Genomic DNA, 24038 nt, shown 5'->3' with positions numbered 1-24038 from the left:
TAAGCCCACATTTTAAATAAATATTGAGGTCTCATTTACAGGATGCATCTATTTTGAATGTAGACTTCAGCTAAACTATGCAAAAAAGGTAATTTGGAGATTGTGATGGCACTCCTGTGGCAAAACCTTGTGATGTGTGGGTCAGGCTATCTGTATTGCTATTGGAATGGAGGCTCAATAATCCCCCTGACAAATGAGGATGACATACTTAATGTCACATGGGTTTCAATTTGTCAGTCAATTAAGAAATGCATCTGAAAATATATTTATATACGTAAAACAAACTGAACATGGATCAGCCATTAACAGCATAAAAGAGAGGCACCGAAAAATTCTGCATTGTGTGGAGTGTTATTCATAGCCTGAGTCTGATCCACAGAGGCATTGTCTCTCAGATGCCATTGTCTCTTTCCTTCCCTGCTGTCTGGACATTGTACTCTGTGTCACATGCAAGACAGGCAGGTGTCATTGTCTCTGTGTCACATGCAAGACACATTCAAGACAGAGGCATTGTCTGTGTCTGTGTCACATCTGTGTCAAGACAGAGGCATTGTCTCTGTGTCACATGCAAGGCATTGACAGTGTCACATGCATTGTCTCTGTGTCACATGCATGCAAACAGAGGCATTGTCTCTGTGTCACATGCAAGACACAGGCATTGTCTCTGTGTCACATGCAAGACAGGGGCATTGTTTCTGTGTCACATGCAAGACACAGGCATTGTCTCTGTGTTGTAGAAATATCATAACTCAAAGTTTCCAAACTGATAATAATGATGTAATGATAGCTAAAATGTGCCTGAGTTATGAACATTGAAAATGTATGTCTGGCAATAACACAAAGAAGTATCAGCTCAGAATGTTCTTCCAGGTTGAATCCTCCACCATCTTTGTGCATCCTCAACACTCAGAAGACTTACAGCTGATGGGTTTTACTAAACGCAATCACAATGTCAACACAATAACTGCTTCGTTAGGTGATACAGGTTTAACATAAGTGACTCAACATAAATTATCAAATCACAAAATGCATCCCACCTTTTGCAAACAGTTGAATATGGAATGAAGACACACAGCCCACGGTGAGACACCTATTGCATATATCTGTGTACAAATAAACAACATGGGCAAATAATTAAATGATGTTCCTCTGATACAATTGCTTCCTGATTGGTCACATAAATACTTTCTCTGTCATTCAAGGAATGAGGAAAGCAAGCTCAGTTTTCACAAATTTGAATAACAGTTTATCTTACAGTCTTCATCACAGCACATAGTAAAACATAGAACATTTCACACCTTTGACTGTAAACTACAACAGAGAAATATAACACACACTCTTGAATATTAAATGAATGGTGCCATTAATATTAGGCTATTAATAAATGGTAAGTGAATATCAGTCATACAGACAATCAGCCATTTGGTCCCTTCAAGTTACAGTCACAACAGCCAGAACATCACAACACCATTTCACTCGGTCACAGAGGTATAACTTACATTTACTTTAAAACACAAGTTAACCTGTGTGGTGCAAGGGAGACAACTCCTTGCCACATGAAAATGATAATAATTGTTGCAGCTAACATTAAAGGACAATGCAGTATTAAGATTATTCACTTAAGACATACAACTTCATACAACTTACAAAGTGTTCAACATTTTGCAGTTCTACCTAGAATTGAAAATTATGAATTAGCTCAATGTAAGCAGTAAGCAAAATATAGCAAAATATCTACTACACACATTAACACAGCCATCAGATGGAGGAATGCCTCATTCACATGCTTACAAATTATTTGATTATCATAAATCAATTAAATAAATATTTCTGATTATATCTTCATTTCAGAAATTGATCACATAATTTCACTGATCAAACAAACAGCTCACTTGATAAATGCCTCTTCATGGTTGCTTTTACTCACTTCTTTAGACAGAAAATTAATAACTGTCTGTCCATCAACAACGTTTGTTTCATTTTTACATTTAGAAATGCAATTCAAAGAAACTTGTCATATTAAATAAGAAACCAATATAACGTAAAAGCATATAGAACACAAAATAAATATATAACTAGGGACTCACATCAAAGCAAATGTGTATCAATCAGCAAAAGACTTAAGCACACCACTGAGCAAAAGTTTCTAAAAATACAAACAAGAAAACACTGATACCATAACATGTCACCTTTAGAAAGCTAGCAGAGGATTACATCATTTTACACAAGCGGTGAATTCATTCATTCATTCATTTATTCATTCATTCATTCATTCATTCACATGATAAAACCAAAAGAATGCTGCAGCTCTTCATCTTATTATTTATGTTATTCAGTAAATCCTACATTCTGGTAATATTGAATTTAAAGAGAAGAGAAATTAAGAGTGGCATTCAAAGCCTAAACATTCCTTAGTTTAAGTATTACATTCATGGAAGCAAACAAAATAATGTATAATATTTAGGTGAGAGATACCAACATAGGCAATAAGGCTTGTGTGAGTAGGTAGCAAAATTGTGAAACTGTAAATATCATTTTTGACTCGCGAGCTTCTAGAATGCTGATCAAACAATTTGTAAATATCACATTTTGTAAAACAATATAGAATTAGAAAATGAATTGCTACATAGGTAGGTGTTCCGTGTATTACGTAGATGTGATTCATCGATACATTAGTGTGTTTGAACCCATCACAATAATTATGCCATTTTCTTCCATATTCTATCAAAACAATGGACATGGAGCGTGTCATGTTTTTCACCCATTCTATATTTTCCAAACGTCAGAGCTTCTACACTTTTGTTTTCTAGTTTCACCACAGGGGCATAGTTCCATTGCAAGGAACCGGCAATCCCGACATTGCAAGAGGACATGAAGTAGCTCCTGTAGCGGCCATGCTATTGGCAGTAAATTAGAAACAAACACAATCTTGGTGTGTTCCTGCAACTTCCTTTGTTGGTAACAAAATATCTCACAAACATATATACGATATAAAACAAAGTAAAGAAAATTTGAAAATACTCTTTGCAATATATATAGAGCTATTGACTCAATTTATCATTAATAGGATTTTGTCCCTGGATAACACCTTGAAGGATGCAGCCATCTTGAATTTCATCAATATCACTAAAATGATACCTTACATCAGATACCATAACTAGAGTATCAGTGTAAAAAAACATTCACATGAGATAGTTCTCATGAGAAAATTGAAAGACAATGTTATAACAAAACATAACAATTGTAACTAAAACTATTGTGCTATTATGCCTATGCCTTTGTCAAGCTCACACCCCGGAATGACATGACCATCAATTACATGTTTCAGTTAGCCAAGGCCAGATGTGTTTTGGAGGGTTTACAGATTTTTTGTGTCTATAAGCCAGGTATAAGTTGCCATTGTTTGTTCGTGATTTATTAAGAAAAACAACACTTAGACACAAGTTTAAGTAAACATTCAAACAAATGGCCAGTAAATTGGAACATGTGCCCATGAATGCCAATTATGGGCAATTCTGTAAAACAAACAACACATTGGCCTGGCCTGTAGAAATACTGAACACAACCTGAAAGTGAAAACAACTAACAACATTTGGGAATAGGTGAACTTTATCGTAGGAATCAACAACAGTCCTGAAAATATGGCTGCCAGGTCGGCATGGGCCTCTTAGTGACGTCACAGACAGAAGAGTGACAGAAGGAAAGGTCTGCTGCCACAAACATCAACTCCCTCTTACGTTAAGTACAAGTCTTGTAAGTGTAAAGTCACTCAAGTGAGTGAGTGAGTGATTGGGCTTTGGGTGGGTGAGTGAGGGAGAGAGCTGAAGATAAGATATCACAAAAATATAAATATTTACCCCACTATAAACTGATGAATTACTCCCAAAAGTTTTTTTCAGTCAAGACAATGTTCACATGGACATTAATTTTGATAAAATGAAAACAATCATTCAAATGGTCAGTCTCAAACTGAAAAGATAACACAATTCAGTAAAAATTGACAGGAAAAATGATTACAAGAAACCCTTGTTGTCCAAAAGACAATGCTGCGAAAGCTCTGATTATATTTGCGTTAAACAGTTGTGCAGGGTTTTCGATTGACCGTAACTGTCACACTCCAGGGATAATTAGCAAGATGGCCTATCTCAGTGGTTGAATTTGTATGGAACATGTCATAGTATGTACAGTGAAAACCCATCCCCTTCTGGATTAATACATTTCCAGGTTAATGAATTGTGGTTACAGAGTAATGTCCCTTTGTCAACATGCGGATTGAGTGGAACGACTCTACTATGAGGCTAATACTATACATATCACAGAATATAGGGTAAACAATATGTATATTTCTCCCGAATACCATACCTCATCACCAGTTGATGTTTACACTATAACATTCAGTGAAATAATAACATAATATACCATCTGACATGTTTTGATCATGGTGAAAGTGTTAAATCTTTCACGACAGTGATCAGTGAGCACATTACTGTCACAATAAATATATACTATTATCCTGGCTGGTTTTGATATCCTCCATTTTGCCTATCTTGCTTGGATAAATAAGAGACAAATTCAAGTAAAATACATTTTTCCGACAAAATTAATAAATATTTGATTCTAATAATCATGAATAACAAACTGAATTCATGAATTGATTTTCCAAATACACGAGTTGGTTGTAACAGCCCTACATGTGGGCATTCCAGGCCGCGTTTGTTTGGAATATGAGGGCTCCTGTTTGTTTTGTTTGTTTATTTGTTGTTTTGCACCACACTCCGCAATATTCCAGATATGTGACAGTGGGCTATAATAATAATTGAGTCTGGACCAGACAATCCAGTGATGAACATCATGAGCATCGATATGCGCAGTTGTGATACGATGACATGCATGAACCAAGTCAGCGAGCCTGACCACCCGATCCCGTCACTCGTACACTGTACATGTGTTAGGGTTACAAATCAAATACATACAGAGGAAACAAAGCTGTATTCATAAATTATAGAACTTCTTCCGCTTTCTTTCATTCACCTATCTCAATAGTCTCACATCATAACATTAAATGGAAGACATTATATCATCACAATAAAACTCAATCTCGGATGTCTAAACTATCCCTCATGAAACTAACAACATGTAAAGTAAATGTTGTACAGTCAATGATTTGAACACTCTCTTGACTTTTAGTGATCTTTATGAAAATAAGCAAAAGGCAAAGTACTAATATCTAGTTTAGATGGCAAACAAGACAATACAAAATCTATAGATTATTTGAGACTTAAAACATTGTATCAGCAAAAAAGTAAAGATGTGAATCAAATATTATCAAAAGATATAAAAGTAGACAAATTTAAATATCTATGGCAAGAACTAATAAAAACATATGACAGCCATTGATATGAGAATAACTGATCTGAATCTGTTTCCACTTCATTGTGTTGTAAAAAGGGCAGCTTGAGCATGTTTTGGTAACGTAGAAGAGTTGTGGCCCTTGGTTCAATTGTCCGAGTAGTAGCCATGGATGTTGTCTTTGGGATCTTGAGGGAGGATGGTGTAGATGTCGCCATACAATCGTTTATATGACCGGGAGAAGTAGAAGAGTAGGAACCCCCATTTCCACGTCATGAAGCACCACACTGATGTCAGATAGTAGCCATTGCCCCACACAATCAGACCTGGACATACGAACAAACCAATCTTTATGATGACACCAACAGGATGTGAGTGAGTGAGTGAGTTTAGTTTTATGCCCCTTTCAGCACATTTCCAGCAATAGCATGGCAGGGAAGCCAGATATGGGCTTCACACATTGTTCCCATGTTGGGAATTGAACCCGGGTCATTGTCATGGTGAGCAAACACTTTAACCACTTAGCTACCCCACCGCCCCTTAATCAGATCTGGATGTCAGAACAGGGACACATATACATATTGTTTACAGATTTTGAGGTTTCTAGGTTAAGCAATATGAACAAAACAACATTATGAGCTTCTCATAAACTTGATAATTTAAAGCCTTATTTAGTCTCAAATACTGCCTTTCTGCCAACAGTTCTCCTCCTGAGTGGAAACAAACAGTAAAGGTACAATATCAAAGAATCCTTTTTTTATGAACCTTGTTTTTCACACTAAAATATTTCTGGAGAAGAATAATACTCACCAATTTCATTGAAATCAGACCTTAGTATTTGATACTGTACGATAACTAATGGCAGAAGGTGTCTAAGTTTAGCACATACAGTCTGCATCCAACAGGGTAACTGGGAAGTTAGGACGATCATCTTTTGAGTGAATTTTTTTTTCTTTCTCAAAAATAGGGTGCCAAGGAAAGATGAAGACCAAATTTGGTTATTCATATTTTTGTTTCTTATGAAGGGATGATTTCCCTCCCTACCAACTGTGAACGTTAACGGATATATTCTGTATGAAGGTCATAGAAATCTGTAACTGAATCAATAAATAAATGAATTAAACAATGCAACAAATACTAATACTTTCTACGGGTCAAGTGCCCCGGTGATCTCAGAAACAATCTTCCCCAACAAGATCCCCATGCCTTACATTCCACCTTGTAACTATAAGATGGACAAGGATAATTCCTCATATAAGCATAATAAGTAAAACCTTCCTTACCCTGGCCCATGGTGACAGCCAGTGTGATATAGGCCACAAAGCCACAGACCCCAGCCAGCTGGATGAAGCATCCGCACAACATCCAGTACTTCAGTCTGTATGGAAATGTCTGCCATACCTTCCTGGTGTACTGGATGTGGACGAACAGAGCCAGGGACGCTCCAACACCTGGAGGCAGAAGAACATGTCAGTGAGCTGGCTGTTTTCAACAGTAAGTCAATAGTCTGTCATCTCAACTCAGTGTGGGAGGAAAGCTCAAAGTAACACGTTTCATAATGATAATAATAACAATAACAGGGATTTACAGGACGTGAATTTCTGCCTCCTATACTCACAAAAATTGACAATGAACGCAACAAAATTTATAAGCGCCTGTCTACAGGGAAGCAAAAAAAGTCCAAATACTTTTTTGTACAAATTCCAATCAAGTAACAATAAGTTATCACTGAGTTTGCTACTACCTGAGCTAAGGTATCATTTGCAATGTAATTACTGTAATAATTGAAGTGATTATCATGATACACAATACAATAACATAGGTGTCAATAAAACAGACATTGAGTTTTGTCTGTGACAACGACATATCTATATCACAGTTAGAAATTCTGTCAACGCTAAATAATGACATTGCTTTTAAGTATCGAACTGAGAAAGCCACTCGGTAAGAAAAACGTGTGGTGAAATAGACAAATGAAATTATATAAACAGTTTAATCAGTAATCTACTGTCATAACATATAAAAAGCTCGCACCTGTGAAATATCAACAAAACATTAGCAAAATAGCTCACACCAAAGCCTTCACCGAGTATTCACCGGACAATCCGCTTCCAAGCTGCGCGAAACTATTTCACTGTGCATGTGCTATGAGCGCAGCGCAGCCCAGCCCAGCTGTTGAAACCACTTTTTCCCCAAGCACTGGGGGAAAATTAGTGAATCGTTTGAACTCCGATTTTGCGTGGGTTTTTTCATCTCATTATTTTTCAACTTTATAAGTTAAATTTGCATTTTTGATTATTTGTTTCGGTAAGATCATACCTAAAGGTATCAGAATCTGCAAAGTTGTGTTTTACGTTGCATGTGACCTTTAATAAAACAACATTAACAACTCAATATATTCACATTAAATTATCTTGAAAATGTGATAAAATTGCTCTTGAAAGGCTGTTTTCCTATACATGTTTTCATAGAGTACACTTAATTGTTTCTACTTGAGGAATAAGGTTTAGGCAAGGATGCCCTGGATAGAATTAGGCGTGTCACGTTTTGTAGGTGTAAAAAACAAACAAAACAAAAAACAACACTTCTAGCAATCTGTTTGACTGGATTTTTTATAGATATATCAAGTGACAAAACACCATCTAACTACATATGCCTCCTAAATATGTCAACTGCACTTTTAAAATATTCAGGGTATTCAGTGTAAAGTAAACAAGATGACATTGCTTTTCAGGAGGGTCATATTTTCAACATCATAATAACTCATCGTTAATTTACCAAAGCAATCGATAGGGTCACGCATGACGTTTAAATAATTATTAGTCCAACAGAGTAATTAGTTACAACAATGAACAGAGGTTAGAGCATATTGCGAAATACATTTGTTGACATGTATACACTGACCGAGTTCAAAATATGTAACGAAATGCTGACGGGATGACAACCAACATACCTGATAGCAAACCCCACAATGCCACGTTCCAGTTCTTGTAGTGGAGTCCAAATGTGAGAAATATGGATACACCGATTAAAATTCCAATAATACTAAAACTAAATCTTGCTTTGATTCCACATTCGCTGGGGGCGGCCATGTTGGAGAATGTGAAGTTATAATGTACTATTTACCTAGCAACTCTTACAGAATACTTTCTTTCCCGAAATGAACTCGAAAAGGTTATATATACTTTAAATGCACGTCCTTGTAAAGTGTCATACCAACATGTTACTACTTGATCTAACTGATGCATAGGTTTTGGTTCACATAACATATTGAATTTCATATAGTTTCTCACAACATTATTTACAACCAGAGTACAAAAGAATTAAACCCTCCAAGGGCACGTAACTACAATTTACTGGTTATCTATTACATGGTCTCTGGTTATAGTAAAACAGACGTTTTGCATGCAGTTCCGATACTGATGTCGTTATTATTTAATCTATGTCAACACGTAAAACCTGTATTGCCTTTATTCTGTTGGCAGTGGGTGTTTCTGTGAACATATTGTGGCGGGACACGTGTCATGGGGTATTTTAAAGCGTAGGCTTCTCATGTTGTAGTTCAGGTTTCGATCCCCAAAGTATGTGAAACCCAATTTGGTGAACCACGTCGGAATATTGCTGACATGTAATCAACCAACATATTGCTTATAGTGCTCTCTCAACAGATATATTAGCAATGAAATACATATTTCTAAAGTCTATTTTGTGTTAATGTTCATGTTCTGGAATAATCTAAATATTTGTATGTTTTTCTCAATGGCAAATCATGTTGGTCTGAAAGCCGTACAACAGTACCATCAACCGAACACGCAGGACATGTTCTATATTTACTTCTACATGGAATAGATTACGCTTAGGAACGTATATAGGGTCACGTTTGTAGCCCATGTGAAAGTTCAATATACACAATTATGCTTTAATGCTGCCGGGAAGGATGTTGAAAGAATAAACTATATATAATAAACAACCATAATTTGCCTTTTTTCTCTCTTTTATTTCCCAAAATTCCATCTCACGGGGGAGTAAGCACTGTCCATGCCACACTGGAAGTAAGGAGGTGCAGCTACTATGTCCTCGCTGGACAGCGACGAATGTGATATCCAGCTAACATGCTGAGGTGTAAACACTCAGCCTTTGTCTACATCATACTAAATACTAATAACCTAACTTTGCATGATTAGTTACCCTTGGTAATTAACGTACATGGCTGATTGAATTGGGCATCACGCATGATTGATTAATCTAGTTAATTCATGCAACGCGCATGTTTGGTTGTCTTCAAAACACACGTACTGCACAAGCTTGGCGTGTCAAGGAAGGTATCACACATGAGTGGTTAATTTAGGGGTCATACTTGATTGGTTAATCAAGGAAATTAACCATGGATGTGTTTGTTGTGATTAGAAATCGGAATAACCGTTTGTGTTTTCGTGATTGATTGAGTGAGTTTAGTTTTACGCCGCATTCAGCAATACGAACTACAATAGCTCGTATTCCAGCTATATGGCGGCGGTCTGTAAATAATGGAGTCTGGACCAGCCAATCCAGTGATCAGCAGCATGAACATCGATCTACGCAATTGGGTTACGATAACAAGTGTCAACCAAGTCAGCGAGCCTGACCACCCGATCCTGTTAGTCGCCTCTTACGACAAGCATGGGTTACTGGAGATCAATTCTAACCCGGATCTTCACGGGTTTTTCGTGACTGAGTAGGATATACATCACAACAGATTATGGTAAAACGCCTTTAGACATTCCAGTTTTGACACGAATCAGTAAATGGGAAGATTGATCACATATCGTGTTTTCAGACCTGTGTGAACTCGCCATGCATCGACGAATCGTGAAATCGTCAGGTAACAATTACAATACTCCTTAGAAAGGTGATTCTTGGGGCCTTGTATTTAGTTTGCTTTTCCCAAACCAAAGGAGTATTTATATAGTACTCAAAGGGAGCCCACGAACGGCAAGATTCTATCATAGTTACCAGTGTGAGTTGCAACACCCAACTTACAACTTGTTTCTAGTAGAATATAGGACATATTGTACCCTCGGGGGGCGGTGGGGTAGCCAAGTGGTAAAAGCGTTCGCTCGTCACGCCGAAGACCCGTGTTCGATTCCCAGCATGGGTACAATGTGTGAAGCCCATTCCTGGTGTTCCCCGCCGTGATATTGCTGGAATATTGCTACAAGCGGAGTAAAACCATACTCACTCACTGTACCCTCGAAAGTTACAGACCGTATCTAAAAATTGTGTCAAAACACTACTGATCTTGGCGGAGATAAGGTGAAAACGGTCTAGTGCCAAAGAGAGACTAATGGTGCCATAACAAACGCCCGTTGTGAATAGAAACTACCAATGTGTTATCGTCGGGTTCGCGAGATAAAAAAAATAGTGTGTTTGTTTACCAGATCGGCATCAATGCTTATCTTGATTGTAGGGAGATGGACCAATACTCAGATCTGGAGCTTGTTTAAACATCTGATCAGCAAAACAGAATTTACATAACATTAGTTAAATGCATAATCGGCCACATTTTTATCTTTTTAGCAAAAATGTATTTATAGCGTCTTTATTCAGGGGAGACCAGTTGCAGTGCTCCTACGGTTCAACTCCTGGAGAAAGTTGTCAAGATAGTAGAATATTGAGCCGCACGTTGTACTTCCGCTAGTTTGAAGCACCGCCGGAATAAGTCATTCCAAGTTTCTATTTCTGTTTTTTCCATTATCTCGTTACAATGGACAGCATCGAACGAGGAGAATCTTCACTTACTTATGGGGGCACCGGAGGTTTGTTTTCATGTAGACCGTTGTTATTTGTTCAGGGAGTTGAGGGACAGACAGTGTCAGACACACTAGCCATTCCATGGTCTTACATTCACTCATCAATATTCCATTTTACATGATCGAAGCCTAAACAGGAATGAATGATATTTGTAGGCACAATATTTGTTTTCATCGGATTCCAAGACGCTTGATTAGTATTGGTTCAGTGTTTAACATCTCCGTGTTTATTGACATCAGTAGGAAAGAACTATAGAAGATCAGAGAGGCTGCTTAATCTGTTTTAGTTTATTGAATTATTGGACATTGTATGTAAAAGTGAGAAGCACAAGATAACCTAAGTTTATTTTAGAAATACCTTACATACATAAGCAACGCGTCCTCAGAAAATCTGACCCAAATCAGAAGATTCAGTAAATGTTTTCAACCAAGACATTTTCAAGCTGACATGATATTGCATGTAGGTTAGTTCAGTACAGTTTAAGACATTTCATTGATAAACATCAGTGTTTCATGTGATACCACTATCAACACTGACCATGATTATAATACTGATATACTATATGTCATTAAGTACATGTTGAAGTGAGATCCACATCAAGGATACACATTCTTACATACACAAAGTGAAGGACACTATGTCTGCTACACCATATATATATCATTTTGGAATAATGGTAAAAATTGTTGTTTATAAAATTGTCATTAGCTTTCTAGTGTTAGTTTAACAGAACTGAGCTATTGAGGCTAATAATCAATGTTTTGTTTCATAATATAGCCCTTACAATTTATAATCTGATGATCAACATCTTCCAACTTCAATGAAATCAAATGTATTGATGATTTTATATATACTCTTATATACTCTTTATAATAGAATGACTGACTCCTAAAACTGACCCTAAGTCATATCCTGTCTTGAACAAGTTAATTCTTCAGCAAATTAATCTATCATTGGCACGTACATTGATGAATAATTAAGTTTTTGTTGCTGACATATGCACCAAATTCATTATTGTAAATTCCTCTGTGATTTTTTATATATATATGCCTAAAAATGATGAAAATAATGGTTCTTTTGAACATTTGGAACAGTGAAATTGCTGTTGTGAAGACACTATTTCTTTCTTCCTTTCAATGTAAGCAGAATTGTTGAAAAAATAGAGTAATGCTCCCTGTTGAGGGGTACATGTGAATGTCCACTGTTTCACTCTATTCTGAACAGAAAAAATCATCTTATAGAGGCCCAGGATGGTATCATACAAGTGCCTGTGCAAGCCTCACCACTCCTGGCTTCCATCAAACCAATATTGCTCTTTGTACCCTGTCCTGTGAGACAAATTATTGTGTTTGTTATTGAAATGACTTAATCTGATCATCAAGTTTACCAACGTATCTATCAGTCTCTGGGTGTTCACAGCCGTGAGACTTAGCCGTAAAACTTCCAGATATTTATTGCAACCTGTGCTTGTGCTAAGAGTTGACTCTCTGATTGGATGATCAGCCTTGGTTGCATGCCATCGCATCCAAACACACCACAGACTTAGCTGGAATATTGCTTTGTTTGATGTTAAACAATTGATAAAGGAATCACAGCCACAGTCTTGATATATGTGTAAGAACCCATGAATGTTGCCAATATTTAATATCTTCTGTTGATCTTTGTTCACAAAGTCAATCACTGGATTGTCTGGTCCAGATTATATTATTAACAGGCAGCTGTGTATCAGATGGAATATTGCTGAGTGCAGTGTTAAACAATAAACAAACATACAACCCATCAAACAATTGTTACGGTAGTGAAATGATTGGTTTGTGGAGATACAGGTTTGATTCCCTCACATTTTGTGAACCTGTAATTAATTTCCCCTGCCAAATGGTTGTGACAGTGTTAAAAGTAACATGAAACTACTCACACATCAACTCTGTTAACACTTTTGAAAAGATCATTCTGTTATTAAGATGTTGAAACAAAGGATTATCTCCCTTTGACTAATAACTGAATTCAAATCTCCCTTGAACATATCTTTTTTTTATTTATTGTGAACATGTTGTGTGAGATTAAATTGAAATTGTTTTATTACTTGAGTTTTCACTAGTGTTCAGGGATGACAATGTCTTACTGTTCTGTAGATTTACAAGCCATCAGTTCTCTGTATGTGTGTAAAACATTCTTGTTGGTAATCTCAAACTTGTCTCTATGTTTTTATAATGCTGAATTTCATGCTTGCATCATGCACATAAAGGCCTTCCTAAGGTCAGCTGACATGATAGACTGTCTGAATGTGTACAAGAATCAGCCTCTGATGTGTTGCCCAAAGTGTCAGACTGCAGCAGAGCTGTTTCCTCATCCCAGGCTTTGGTCAGGGCCCCGTTCCTCAAAGCGATCGTAGCGCTAAGATAATCATAACTCCCATACTTTAACATAGACTTACGACTGTCGTAGCTCTACCATCGCTTTGAGGAACGGGGCCCAGAGTTACAGGTCCTAGGGTCCTTGAGAATTGTTTCTACAGTATTGGAATATGTGAACCGCTTTAATTTTGTACTTTAAACACTTGGGCAATGATGAGGACCCCGTAACTTAATGCTTACTTTCATAGAATGTCTGGATCCCGAGACGCCATCATTGTCATCTCTGTCTGTTAATTTACATTAACTTGAACTTTACATAACATAGTCACGATAACTGGATGTTCTCTGCTTTTGTTGAATATGATGAATAATTATTTCTGTCATTTATCTGTGTGAAAGGTTCTGGCCATGGCTACGCAAGGGAAATCATATTTAAAAAGCCTGGAGGCTGAAAGTGTCATATGTATATGACTTGGTAAGATCTGATTTCACTGTTTTGGCATCAACAGCAGATTGCACGTTCAACGAGACCGCTGTTTTTCTCAGCCAATTGAGCATTTCAGCTGACTTGAGATGTCTTTTTTGGGTGACAAGGACAGGAAATTGAAAAGAAATTGCAGTTTGCCATTTTGAACATTAAGTTGAATTCTGTTGGCCAGAATTGGTGTGCTTCAACAGTGTTGGCATCATGTAGTGTTGTTGTGTATAACCCAGCCCAGTAATGCATTGTGGGTAAGGAAGTTACCGTTCAACGCTTTGTTACCCATGATGCATCACTAGGTTAAATTATGTGCACCAATATTCTGATGTGAAATACTGTCCCATATGTTTTCACAAATCTTTGTTAGATCAAATGGACTTCAAAGTGACTAGGGTAAACAGCTCGGGATTGTTAGTCAAGTTATCTCCTGTGTGGTGGGATTGTGGAAAGTGGGTGGTATAAAACAAGTTATGGTGTGATTACATGGGAAGGGGAGCCAGAGGGCCAGTGTATTTTCTGTCCTCCGTAAATCAGACAGTGCTGTCTAAGAATAAAGCCAGTATTAGTGCACAGTTCTAACATAGAGCCAGTATCAGTGCACAGTTCTAACATAGAGCCAGTATTAGTGCATATTTCTAACATTGATCCAGTATCAGTGCACATTCTAATGATAGAGCCAGTATCAGTGCACATTCTAATGATAGAGCACAGTATCAGTATTGATAATGATAGTATCAGTATCAGTGCACATTCTAATGATAGAGCCAGTATCAGTACAGTCTAATGATAGAGCCAGTATCAGTGCAGAATGATAGAGCATTCTAATGATAGAGCCAGTATCAGTTCACAGTCTAATGATAGAGCCAGTATCAGTGCACAGTCTAATGATAGAGCCAGTATCAGTGCACAGTCTAATGATAGAGCCAGTATCAGTGCACAGTCTAATGATAGAGCCAGTATCAGTGCACAGTCTAATGATAGAGCCAGTATCAGTGCACAGTCTAATGATAGAGCCAGTATCAGTGCACAGTCTAATGATAGAGCCAGTATCAGTGCACAGTCTAATGATAGAGCCAGTATCAGTGCACAGTCTAATGATAGAGCCAGTATCAGTGCACAGTCTAAGGACGAGGCTAGTCACAGTCATTGTACCAGTATCAATGCAGTCTTGGCATAGAGCCAATATCAATCACATCTTAGGATAGAACTAGCATTTATGTAGAATCTGATGATAATTATAAGTATTTGAAGTCTTATTCTGGTTAACATGGAGAGGACATCCCATGAGTTTTATTGTATCTTAATTAAAATTGATAAGAATTAAGGAATTACTACTTTGTACCCTCAAAATAGACAGAAAACACCTAAAAACATTATGGCAGTGTTGAGTTACAAGTTCCAGGTAAGTTACTCTCTCCATTCACTTGTAATTAATGCTAACCCACACTTCCTCCTGATTGTCCTTAGATCTTGAAATAATCCCATCTGTCAACTTAATTTTTATCAGTATAATGAACCCGATCCTCTCGACTCTATCATGTTTAATCACAGCAAATGTCCAATCACGTCTCAATGTAAATGGCAAGCTAGATTGGTTGAGATATTCGATGGAAACTCATTCACTTGTTAAGTGCAGCCATTTGCATTGAGATAGCATTTCAAGTCCATTTGGGTAACAGTGTTTGTGACCTGCTCAGCAGAAGTCAAGACTTGTAGAAACAGTTGGTGCAGCTTCGTTCAGATCTCTGGCGGTTTCATGGCTGGGAGGAACAGAGGCTGAAACACGGAGATCTGAGGGAAGAGGGCACTTCTGTGGATCATACTTTGTTTTAGTAGATTAGAACATGTGGAAAAGTAGGGTCATGGAATGATCAAACTGCACGAGAAGATTAAGTTGAAATGATTTCTTTTAATGCAAATGTTTGCCAGGGTTCTATATTTGTGATATTTGCCAGGAGTTTATTTCACGATATCAGGTGTTCCATGAGGGTTGTCATATTTGTTGGCTAGTTATTGATGAAAACTTAGACTGATGAATTGATTTAAAGAACCTTAAAAAAAATAAGTACAATAGTTCATAATCACGGTGCTTTTTCATTAATTGAAGTGTAATTGAATATTTTTGAAATTTTTAAGCTGTGTAAAATGCTTGATTTTTTTTATCAAAACCTCTCGAATTTTACAATTTGGAATTATCATGGAATTACTTCTTTTTACAATTTGGTATAGTTTTTTTTGCAACAATCATTAAAATTAATATCTTGTGAAATATCTATTTCTCTTGTAATGTCAGAGAGTTGGTACTTGATGTAATTTGGTACAGAGGCAGTGGAAGCCCAGTGGTTAAGGTGTTAGTTTGACACACCAAACCCAGGGGTTTCATTCCCCATATATCTGCAATAAGACTATTTCTGGTGTACACTACCCTCATACTGGGATTGTTGCTGAAAGTGGAGTAGAAACATATTAATTAGATGCCCAGATATTTCAACATATTTTCTTATAGATAAAAACAGCTAATGATTAACACTAGTATTTCAATGTATTGTTTGTTTTTATCATGCAGTGTAGCCTTGATGTTCGATATCAGTGTTTCAACTTGTCACTAATATATTGATGTCAGCCATGAATGAATAGTTCCAGTAGTTGTAGGTATCATGTCAGGGCCAGGCAAGCCAGGGGTCGATCACAATCACATGACAAATAATATTTTAAACATTAGGGCACAACAACGGTCCGTCTGTTAAATTAGAATGTTATATGACATAAAACAGGTCATGTAACACAATATTCTCATGTAGCATGTACCACAAACATGGCTGCTTATGACTATCAGACCGTCAGGCAGTCTCCTGCAGATGAAATCAGGATGTCTTGAATCATGTGTTTGAATCCCACTACACAGTAAAACCTAAGTAGTCCAAACTTTTTGAATAAAGAATAAGTGAGTGAGTATGGTTTTACGCCGCTTTTAGCAATATCACAGTTGGGGACACCAGAAACTGGCTTCACACATTGTACCCATGTGGGGAATCGAACCCGGGTTTTCGGCATGAAAAGCGAACGCTTTGTCCACTAGGCTACCCCACGGCCCCTTTGAATGAAGGAGACATTTACATATACATGAAGCAGTCAACATGTACCATGATTCATATTTTGATTCAACAGTAGAGTCAGGGTAAACTTGGTTTTAATGTAAACATTATTGAATAAAATTATAACTAACATGAATAAATTTGATTACAAACTTAATTCCAATGAACATGTTTATTTCCAACATAGTGTAACAACAGGATGAACTTGTGTAATTCTGTATGTATTTATTGGTGATGTTTTGATTGAATCGTGGATTATCTTGGATTATGATTCTTAGTTTGTCGACAACATACCCAAGTTTGGTGAGACCAGAGTGGTTAGCGACAAGCACCTGCATCCCTTAAGACTTTCTGATGAGCCACACATGACTCACTCACTCACAAAGTGTTAACTTGCCAATGTATGTAGTAGCAGACATTTCTGTAAATGTTCAGACATGGCGTTTATGAATTTATTGACTCTCTTCAGATCAGTCAACAAATGGAAACACTTAATGCATTGTATTATAGGAGTAACTGGAACGCGATGTTAACTTCAATCCAAATTGTGTAGATGGAGATGATTATTTTGAGAAAGGAGTTTCTTATACTTACCAACTGAACCTTGTACAGACAGCAAAATATTTCCAATGTGAGACAGATAATATCATGTGTAGTTTATGTGGAAGGTTTCAAATGTAAATATTAATATATGCTCAGTAAATAATATCCCACATAAGTAAACACTCACTTCCGGAATGTAAGAACCAACTTATGTTTTACAGGGCTGCTGGATGTTGAGCATCAGGAACAAAATATCATGTTGTGTGTTTATGCTGGTATCAGAGAAAATAATTCATGTTCAAAGGAAAATACAAGACCGCTAAATGAATTTGCTCATATGTACTCATGGCAGGTGTAACCGCCTCCGTGGTGTAGTGGTTAGAGCTTCCGCCCGGAGAGCAGAAGGTCGCAGGTTTGATCCCCGACTGCGTCATGCCAAAAGACGCTCGGCATTAATGGGTACAACAAGGATTGGTCGGCTCGGAGTCAGTATAATGTGTCTCAGTGGGCTAGCACTATAAAAGCAGCTTCAGTCTGGGCTAGTACAAGCAGCCGCACGTACACATGCACACGCATGCACGTCGTCATATGAGCGAAATATTCTAAAGCACGACGTTAAACCCAATTTCACCTCACCTCATGGCAGGTGCTGCAGTTCGCTGTTTGGAGTTATGTCCCTTAGGTGGCCAGAAACCATTGTGGATTGAAACTCCAGAATCATCCTGATTAGATTTTGGGTTTGACATCACCATGCCATAGGTTCCTGTCACTTTGGTACTTTGTAGTACTGTTCAAAGCGACATTAATCTAAACTTACTGTTTACGATTATCATAGCCCAGTTGCCATCGCTGGACAGGTTAAAATTGTGCGGCTTTGCTGCAGGCTTGATTGGCTGTGTAAGTGAAGTGGCCAAAAGGTTCAATGTTCACTTGTCATGCAAATGCCTGAATTTTTGTCACAGCTTGTATGAGGCTCATCTGTGGTGTCACCCACCATGATGCTGCAGGAATATTGCTGAATGCAGCTTACTCAAACACTGTTGATGAAAGTATGTGTACATGAGTAATTAAACTCACCGACAGTGTGGATAGCTGCTCACACTATTGATCCGAGGATTGTCTGGTCCAAACTTGATTATTTACAGGCTGCTGGAGTAATTCTGGGAGTCATTAAAGAACAAATAAAAACATTTTCAGATTAGTTGTTATAGTGACAAGCCACACCTACCCTGATCTATATTGATCATTGCTTTCTTGAGGTTCAATCACATATATGTAACTCTGGCAAAAAAAACAAATTAGTCACCGCTGTTGCTAAACAATCTGAAAATTACCCCATAAACCATGTATCAGATTTTGAACTGATGTTAATTTCATAATATTATGGTACAGTTTCTGAATGTTGAAAATTGGATGTTAAATATTTCTGTGTAGAAGCATTCCATGAGTGTACTTAGACACTGACCATGAAATATCTTGTGTATACCGTGCCCGACATGTTGTTGATCTCGACAACTCTCCCATCCCTTGTTTTCCTGTGAATACAGTTGGTGATTCAGTGCCCTTAATGTAACTGATACTAATAATTTGATTTCCTGTTTCTAATTCTTTCAGGAAGTTTGTTATTTGGTGTAGGAATTTCAAGCTATTATTGTTTAAACAGTTGTCATCTTATGGGTTTTGGAATATATGAATGCTAAGGCAAACAAGTGCACATTGTTTTGTGAAAAATGTCGATGAAACCAGGTGACCTATTGGTTTAGTAGTTTAAGTGTTGTATTTTGAATGAGTCAAACATTTGGAGGTTTAAATTATATGATTTTCTGTGAAGGAATAATATATTTTTTTATATCTTTGTGAAATGGTGTAAAGTTTTATGATCCCCAATGAAAAATTCATCAAGATGGCGGTGATACAGTTCAAGGATTACGAATGTCTTCCGTTTCTACAGATCAACAGCCCCAAGGAGAAGACCAGAGAGCTGCTATTAATGCCCTGATAGAACAGTGCAGAAATACATCAGGCCCTGAGCCAAAGCTGATGATTTCAAACAAACATCCTGTCATGCTGTTGAATGAGATGAGAAGAGATGCTGTGTACCAACTGACAGCGGAAAAGGGAGACAATCTTCTCAGGATCTTCGAGATGACACTGAGCGTTGCTGACAAGAATTTCATCGGATCAGGACTGACCAAGAAGACGGCCAAGCAAGATGCAGCTGAGAAGGCCCTGAAAGAGATCTACAACATTCTCTACGTTCCAGATGAAGGTAGGTGCCAGAGTTATCTCCCCTTGTTTTTACAGTCATGTCACTTGAAGCATGGTCTGTCATGTTTACCCGTATGTGTGTCTATGTGAACAGTTCCCCGGCTAAACAGGAAGAGTTGCTTCCCTTAGACATACCAAGATCCTCTGGTTGTGGTTTCAAATTAAAGGTTCTTGTTGTCTCAGATTTGTCAGCACCATGCTTGTGGGGTTCACCGTAGTGGTGAATATGTATCTTGTGTCACTGCATTGTTAAAGCTGACACAAAACCTGAATTTCCTTTCAAGTGTTAACACCTGCTCATTCCGGAGTTATCTCCCCTATAAGGAGATGGTTCATGCAACTCCAGCAGAACACTGTATGTTTAGAAAGAGACGGTGGCATGTCCTAGCTTTGTGGTTTTCTGAACACAACATTGAGCCAGGAGCATCCAGTTAAACTGCCCAGTTGACAGCTGTTAGAATATTACATGACCAGCCGCTAGTCGATAGTGTGAGTGTGCTAAAATTACGGCTCAGGCTCTGAAGCATTACTAATAACAGTCCATATGATGACTCCTAAACTCCACTGAAATTAATGCAGAAAGTCTTAATGGGCTTGTGTAGACTCAAACGTGTTTGATACAGACTGGAATATCTTCATCAGACATAAAACTTGACTGATTAATCTTGATATTTATTCATCTTCATCATTTATAAAGTGAAATTACTAGAAATGGCATCTTAGTCTGCCAACAATTCCTGTTCGGTAAGGTATCCATACCACCCGATTATATCATATGACTGAAGGTTATCAGTTATGGCGTGACTGAGAAACTACAGTAATCTGGCCAGTAATCTTGGATTGGAAACTTATTGAATATTTGCCTATTAGTTACTTCATTCCTAAATTTTACATGAATGCAATTTCAGATCATTATGTTGGTCAGTAATGTTGGCACACCTATTCTGATTTTGTGAGTTTCTTGTTAATGTTAAGGGTGTTCGAACTGGCGGTGCATGGTAGTACAGATATACAGATTTGCAGATATACAGATTAGGATACTGGCCATTCTTTATAAGAATCATAGTGTGACCACAAAATTACTACTTTACATCGAACAAGCAACTTATTACTGTTTACAACCTGGAAACATGATGCTGGAAAATAATAACAAATCAGCATTTTGTTATGGGATATATCACCACTGATCAAGTCTAGGAGATATGGACATTGATTGGCTCATGTTTATAAGTTGGTTATCCAAAAGCAGATGGAAGATATTCTTCACACTACTGTTTCAAATCCCATGTAGCATACTGCATTTCTAGCACCCTTGTATCATCAAACGTCCAGTGTGTATCTTGTGAAGGCATGTTTGTCCCCTATACATCAGTGTGGTCGATGATATAGGAGTTTATCAGTCACCATTTCCTGTTGATCATAAACTCTTGGATTATGAGGAACAAGGGAGATAATTCATCACATCTTATCATCTGGTGGAGATATGGTGTGACCGACTCAGCTGAAACCTATTCCACTTCTAACACATTGATTAATTGATGTGTTGAATGATTCTGTGAACACTTCCACTTGACCTTTGTTTAATAGTTCTGTTATCTTAAGCTTCTGGTGTTATCTGCAACAAGCTGATTTTGCATGAATAATATTTATGCAAGTCTTACGATTGTATTGATTTTGTCATATTGATTTAATGTCATTACTTGGAAATGTAGGATTTGTGTCTGGAAATATAAGTATGACACTTTGATTTACCATTAGAAGTTTGCTTATAGATTGTGGGATGATAAATGAGCAGACTATCATTTTAAGTGTAAGGTTCTGTGGTAGTCAACATACTTGGTTCAAATGTTGGAACTTAAACACACTACTGTGACAAGGCAGTTATATACACCTTCAACATGGTGGTGTCAGTGATAAATGTCAAGAATACATTTGTTGAATTACAATGGTACATTGGTCGTGTGTTTGCCTGTTGGTGAGTGTTCACACGTGCCACAAGCTCTTTCTTGGACTCCCCATGTAGGCCCAATCTTGGTGTCCCTCCTTGTGAAATAAGCACTAGGGTAGCCTTATGTTCAGACGCATGCAGTAGGGCAGGCTTGTGTTCTGAAGAAAGCTGTAATGGTAGCCTTGTGTTCAGAAGGAAGCTGATGGGGTAGCCATGTGTTCAGAAGGAAGCTGATGGGGTAGCGTTGTGTTCAGAAGGAAGCTGATGGGGGGTAGCCTTGTGTTCAGAAGGAAGCTGTAGGGTAGCCTTGTGTTCAGAAGCGAGCTGATGGGGGGTAGCCTTGTGTTCAGAAGGGAGCTGTAGGGTAGTGTTGTGTTCAGAAGCGAGCTGATGGGGGGTGGCCTTGTGTTCAGAAGGGAGCTGTAGGGTAGTGTTGTGTTCAAGCGAGCTGATGGGGGCTTGTGTTCAGAAGGAAGCTGTAGGGTAGTGTTCAGAAGCGAGCTGATGGGGGGGTAGCCTTGTGTTCAGAAGGGAGCTGTAGGGTAGCCTTTTGTTCAGAAGCGAGCTGATGGGGGGGTAGCCTTGTGTTCAGAAGTGAGCTGTAGGGTAGTCTTGTGTTCAGAAGGGAGCTGTAGGGTAGTCTTGTGTTCAGAAGGGAGCTGTAGGGTAGTCTTGTGTTCAGAAGGTAGCTGTAGGGTAGTCGTTTGTTCAGAAGGAAGCTGTAGGGTAGTCTTGTGTTCAGAAGGAAGCTGTAGGGTAGTCTTGTGTTCAGAAGGAAGCTGTAGGGTAGTCTTGTGTTCAGAAGGGAGCTGTAGGGTAGTCTTGTGTTCAGAAGGGAGCTGTAGGGTAGTCTTGTGTTCAGAAGGGAGCTGTAGGGTAGTCTTGTGTCCAGAAGGAAGCTGTAGGGTAGCTTTGTGTTCAGAAGCGAGCTGATTGGGGTAGTCTTGTGTTCAGAAGGAAGCTGTAGGGTAGTCTTGTGTTCAGAAGGAAGCTGTAGGGTAGTCTTGTGTTCAGAAGGGAGCTGTAGGGTAGTCTTGTGTTCAGAAGGGAGCTGTAGGGTAGTCTTGTGTTCAGAAGGAAGCTGTAGGGTAGTCTTGTGTTCAGAAGGAAGCTGTAGGGGTAGTAGTCTTGTGTTCAGAAGGAAGCTGTAGGGTGATCTTGTGTTCAGAAGGAAGCTGTAGGGTAGTCTTGTGTTCAGAAGGAAGCTGTAGGGTAGTCTTGTGTTCAGAAGGAAGCTGTAGGGTAGTCTTGTGTTCAGAAGGGAAGCTGTAGGGTAGTCTTGTGTTCAGAAGGAAGCTGATGGGGGTAGTCTTGTGTTCAGAAGGGAAGCTGTAGGGTAGTCTTGTGTTCAGAAGGGAGCTGTAGGGTAGTCTTGTGTTCAGAGAAGGAAGCTGTAGGGTAGTCTTGTGTTCAGAAGGGGGAGCTGTAGGGTAGTCTTGTGTTCAGAAGGAAGCTGTAGGGTAGTCTTGTGTTCAGAAGGGAGCTGATGGGGGTAGTCTTGTGTTCAGAAGGAAGCTGTAGGGTAGTCTTGTGTTCAGAAGGAAGCTGTAGGGTAGTCTTGTGTTCAGAAGGAAGCTGTAGGGTAGTCTTGTGTTCAGAAGGAAGCTGTAGGGTAGTCGTGTGTTCAGAAGGAAGCTGTAGGGTAGTCTTGTATTCAGAAGGAAGCTGTAGGGTAGTCTTGTGTCCAGAAGGAAGCTGTAGGGTCGCCGTGTGTTCAGAAGGAAGCTGTAGGGTAGTCGTGTGTTCAGAAGGAAGCTGTAGGGTACTCTTGTGTCCAGAAGGAAGCTGTAGGGTCGTCGTGTATTCAGAAGGAAGCTGTAGGGTCGTCGTGTATTCAGAAGGAAGCTGTAGGGTAGTCTTGTGTTCAGAAGGAAGCTGTAGGGTAGTCTTGTGTTCAGAAGGGAGCTGTAGGGTAGTCTTGTGTTCAGAAGGGAGCTGTAGGGTAGTCTTGTGTCCAGAAGGAAGCTGTAGGGTGAGTCTTGTGTCCAGAAGGAAGCTGTAGGGTAGTCTTGTGTTCAGAAGGAAGCTGTAGGGTCGTCGTGTATTCAGAAGGAAGCTGTAGGGTAGTCTTGTGTCCAGAAGGAAGCTGTAGGGTAGTCTTGTGTCCAGAAGGAAGCTGTAGGGTAGTCTTGTGTTCAGAAGGAAGCTGTAGGGTAGTCTTGTGTTCAGAAGGAAGCTGTAGGGTGAGTCTTGTGTTCAGAAGGAAGCTG

General features: G+C 38.5%; 2 protein-coding genes across 2 annotated transcripts in view; one reads left to right on the top strand and one right to left on the bottom strand.

Annotated features, from left to right (window-relative positions):
- Positions 1-632: 632 nt before the first annotated feature.
- LOC124262659 (heme transporter hrg1-B-like) lies at positions 633-8454 on the bottom strand. Its single transcript, XM_046697161.1, has 3 exons — positions 8303-8454; positions 6633-6800; positions 633-5675 (listed from the first exon to the last, which is right to left on the bottom strand). Exons 1-3 carry the CDS (start codon positions 8439-8441, stop codon positions 5497-5499), a joined length of 486 nt encoding a protein of 161 aa, XP_046553117.1. The 5' UTR covers positions 8442-8454; the 3' UTR covers positions 633-5496.
- Positions 8455-11009: 2555 nt separating this feature from the next.
- LOC124262724 (double-stranded RNA-specific editase 1-like) overlaps positions 11010-24038 on the top strand; it is a 211872-nt gene continuing 198843 nt past the window's right edge. Inside the window, 2 exon segments of the mRNA XM_046697264.1 lie at positions 11010-11144; positions 19564-19881. Coding sequence (XP_046553220.1) covers positions 11093-11144; positions 19564-19881 — 370 coding nt within the window. The 5' untranslated portion in view covers positions 11010-11092.

The sequence above is a fragment of the Haliotis rubra genome, unplaced genomic scaffold (genome assembly GCF_003918875.1).
Source record: "Haliotis rubra isolate DU_JTF1 unplaced genomic scaffold, ASM391887v1 Scf85, whole genome shotgun sequence".
NCBI classification, from domain to species: Eukaryota; Metazoa; Mollusca; class Gastropoda; order Lepetellida; family Haliotidae; genus Haliotis; species Haliotis rubra.
The sequence above is the reverse complement of the archived record's forward strand: the minus strand, read 5'-3'. Positions and strand labels throughout refer to the sequence as shown.

Excerpts from the sequence above, each read along its gene's own strand:
- LOC124262659 (XM_046697161.1), bottom strand. The coding sequence starts at position 8,441 with ATGGCCGCCCCCAGCGAATGTGGAATCAAAGCAAGATTTAGTTTTAGT. Across the intron at positions 6,801-8,302 it reads ATTGTGGGGTTTGCTATCAG|GTGTTGGAGCGTCCCTGGCT; the intron begins GTATGTTGGTTG and ends TTCTGCCTCCAG. Across the intron at positions 5,676-6,632 it reads GGCTGTCACCATGGGCCAGG|GTCTGATTGTGTGGGGCAAT; the intron begins GTAAGGAAGGTT and ends TCGTATGTCCAG.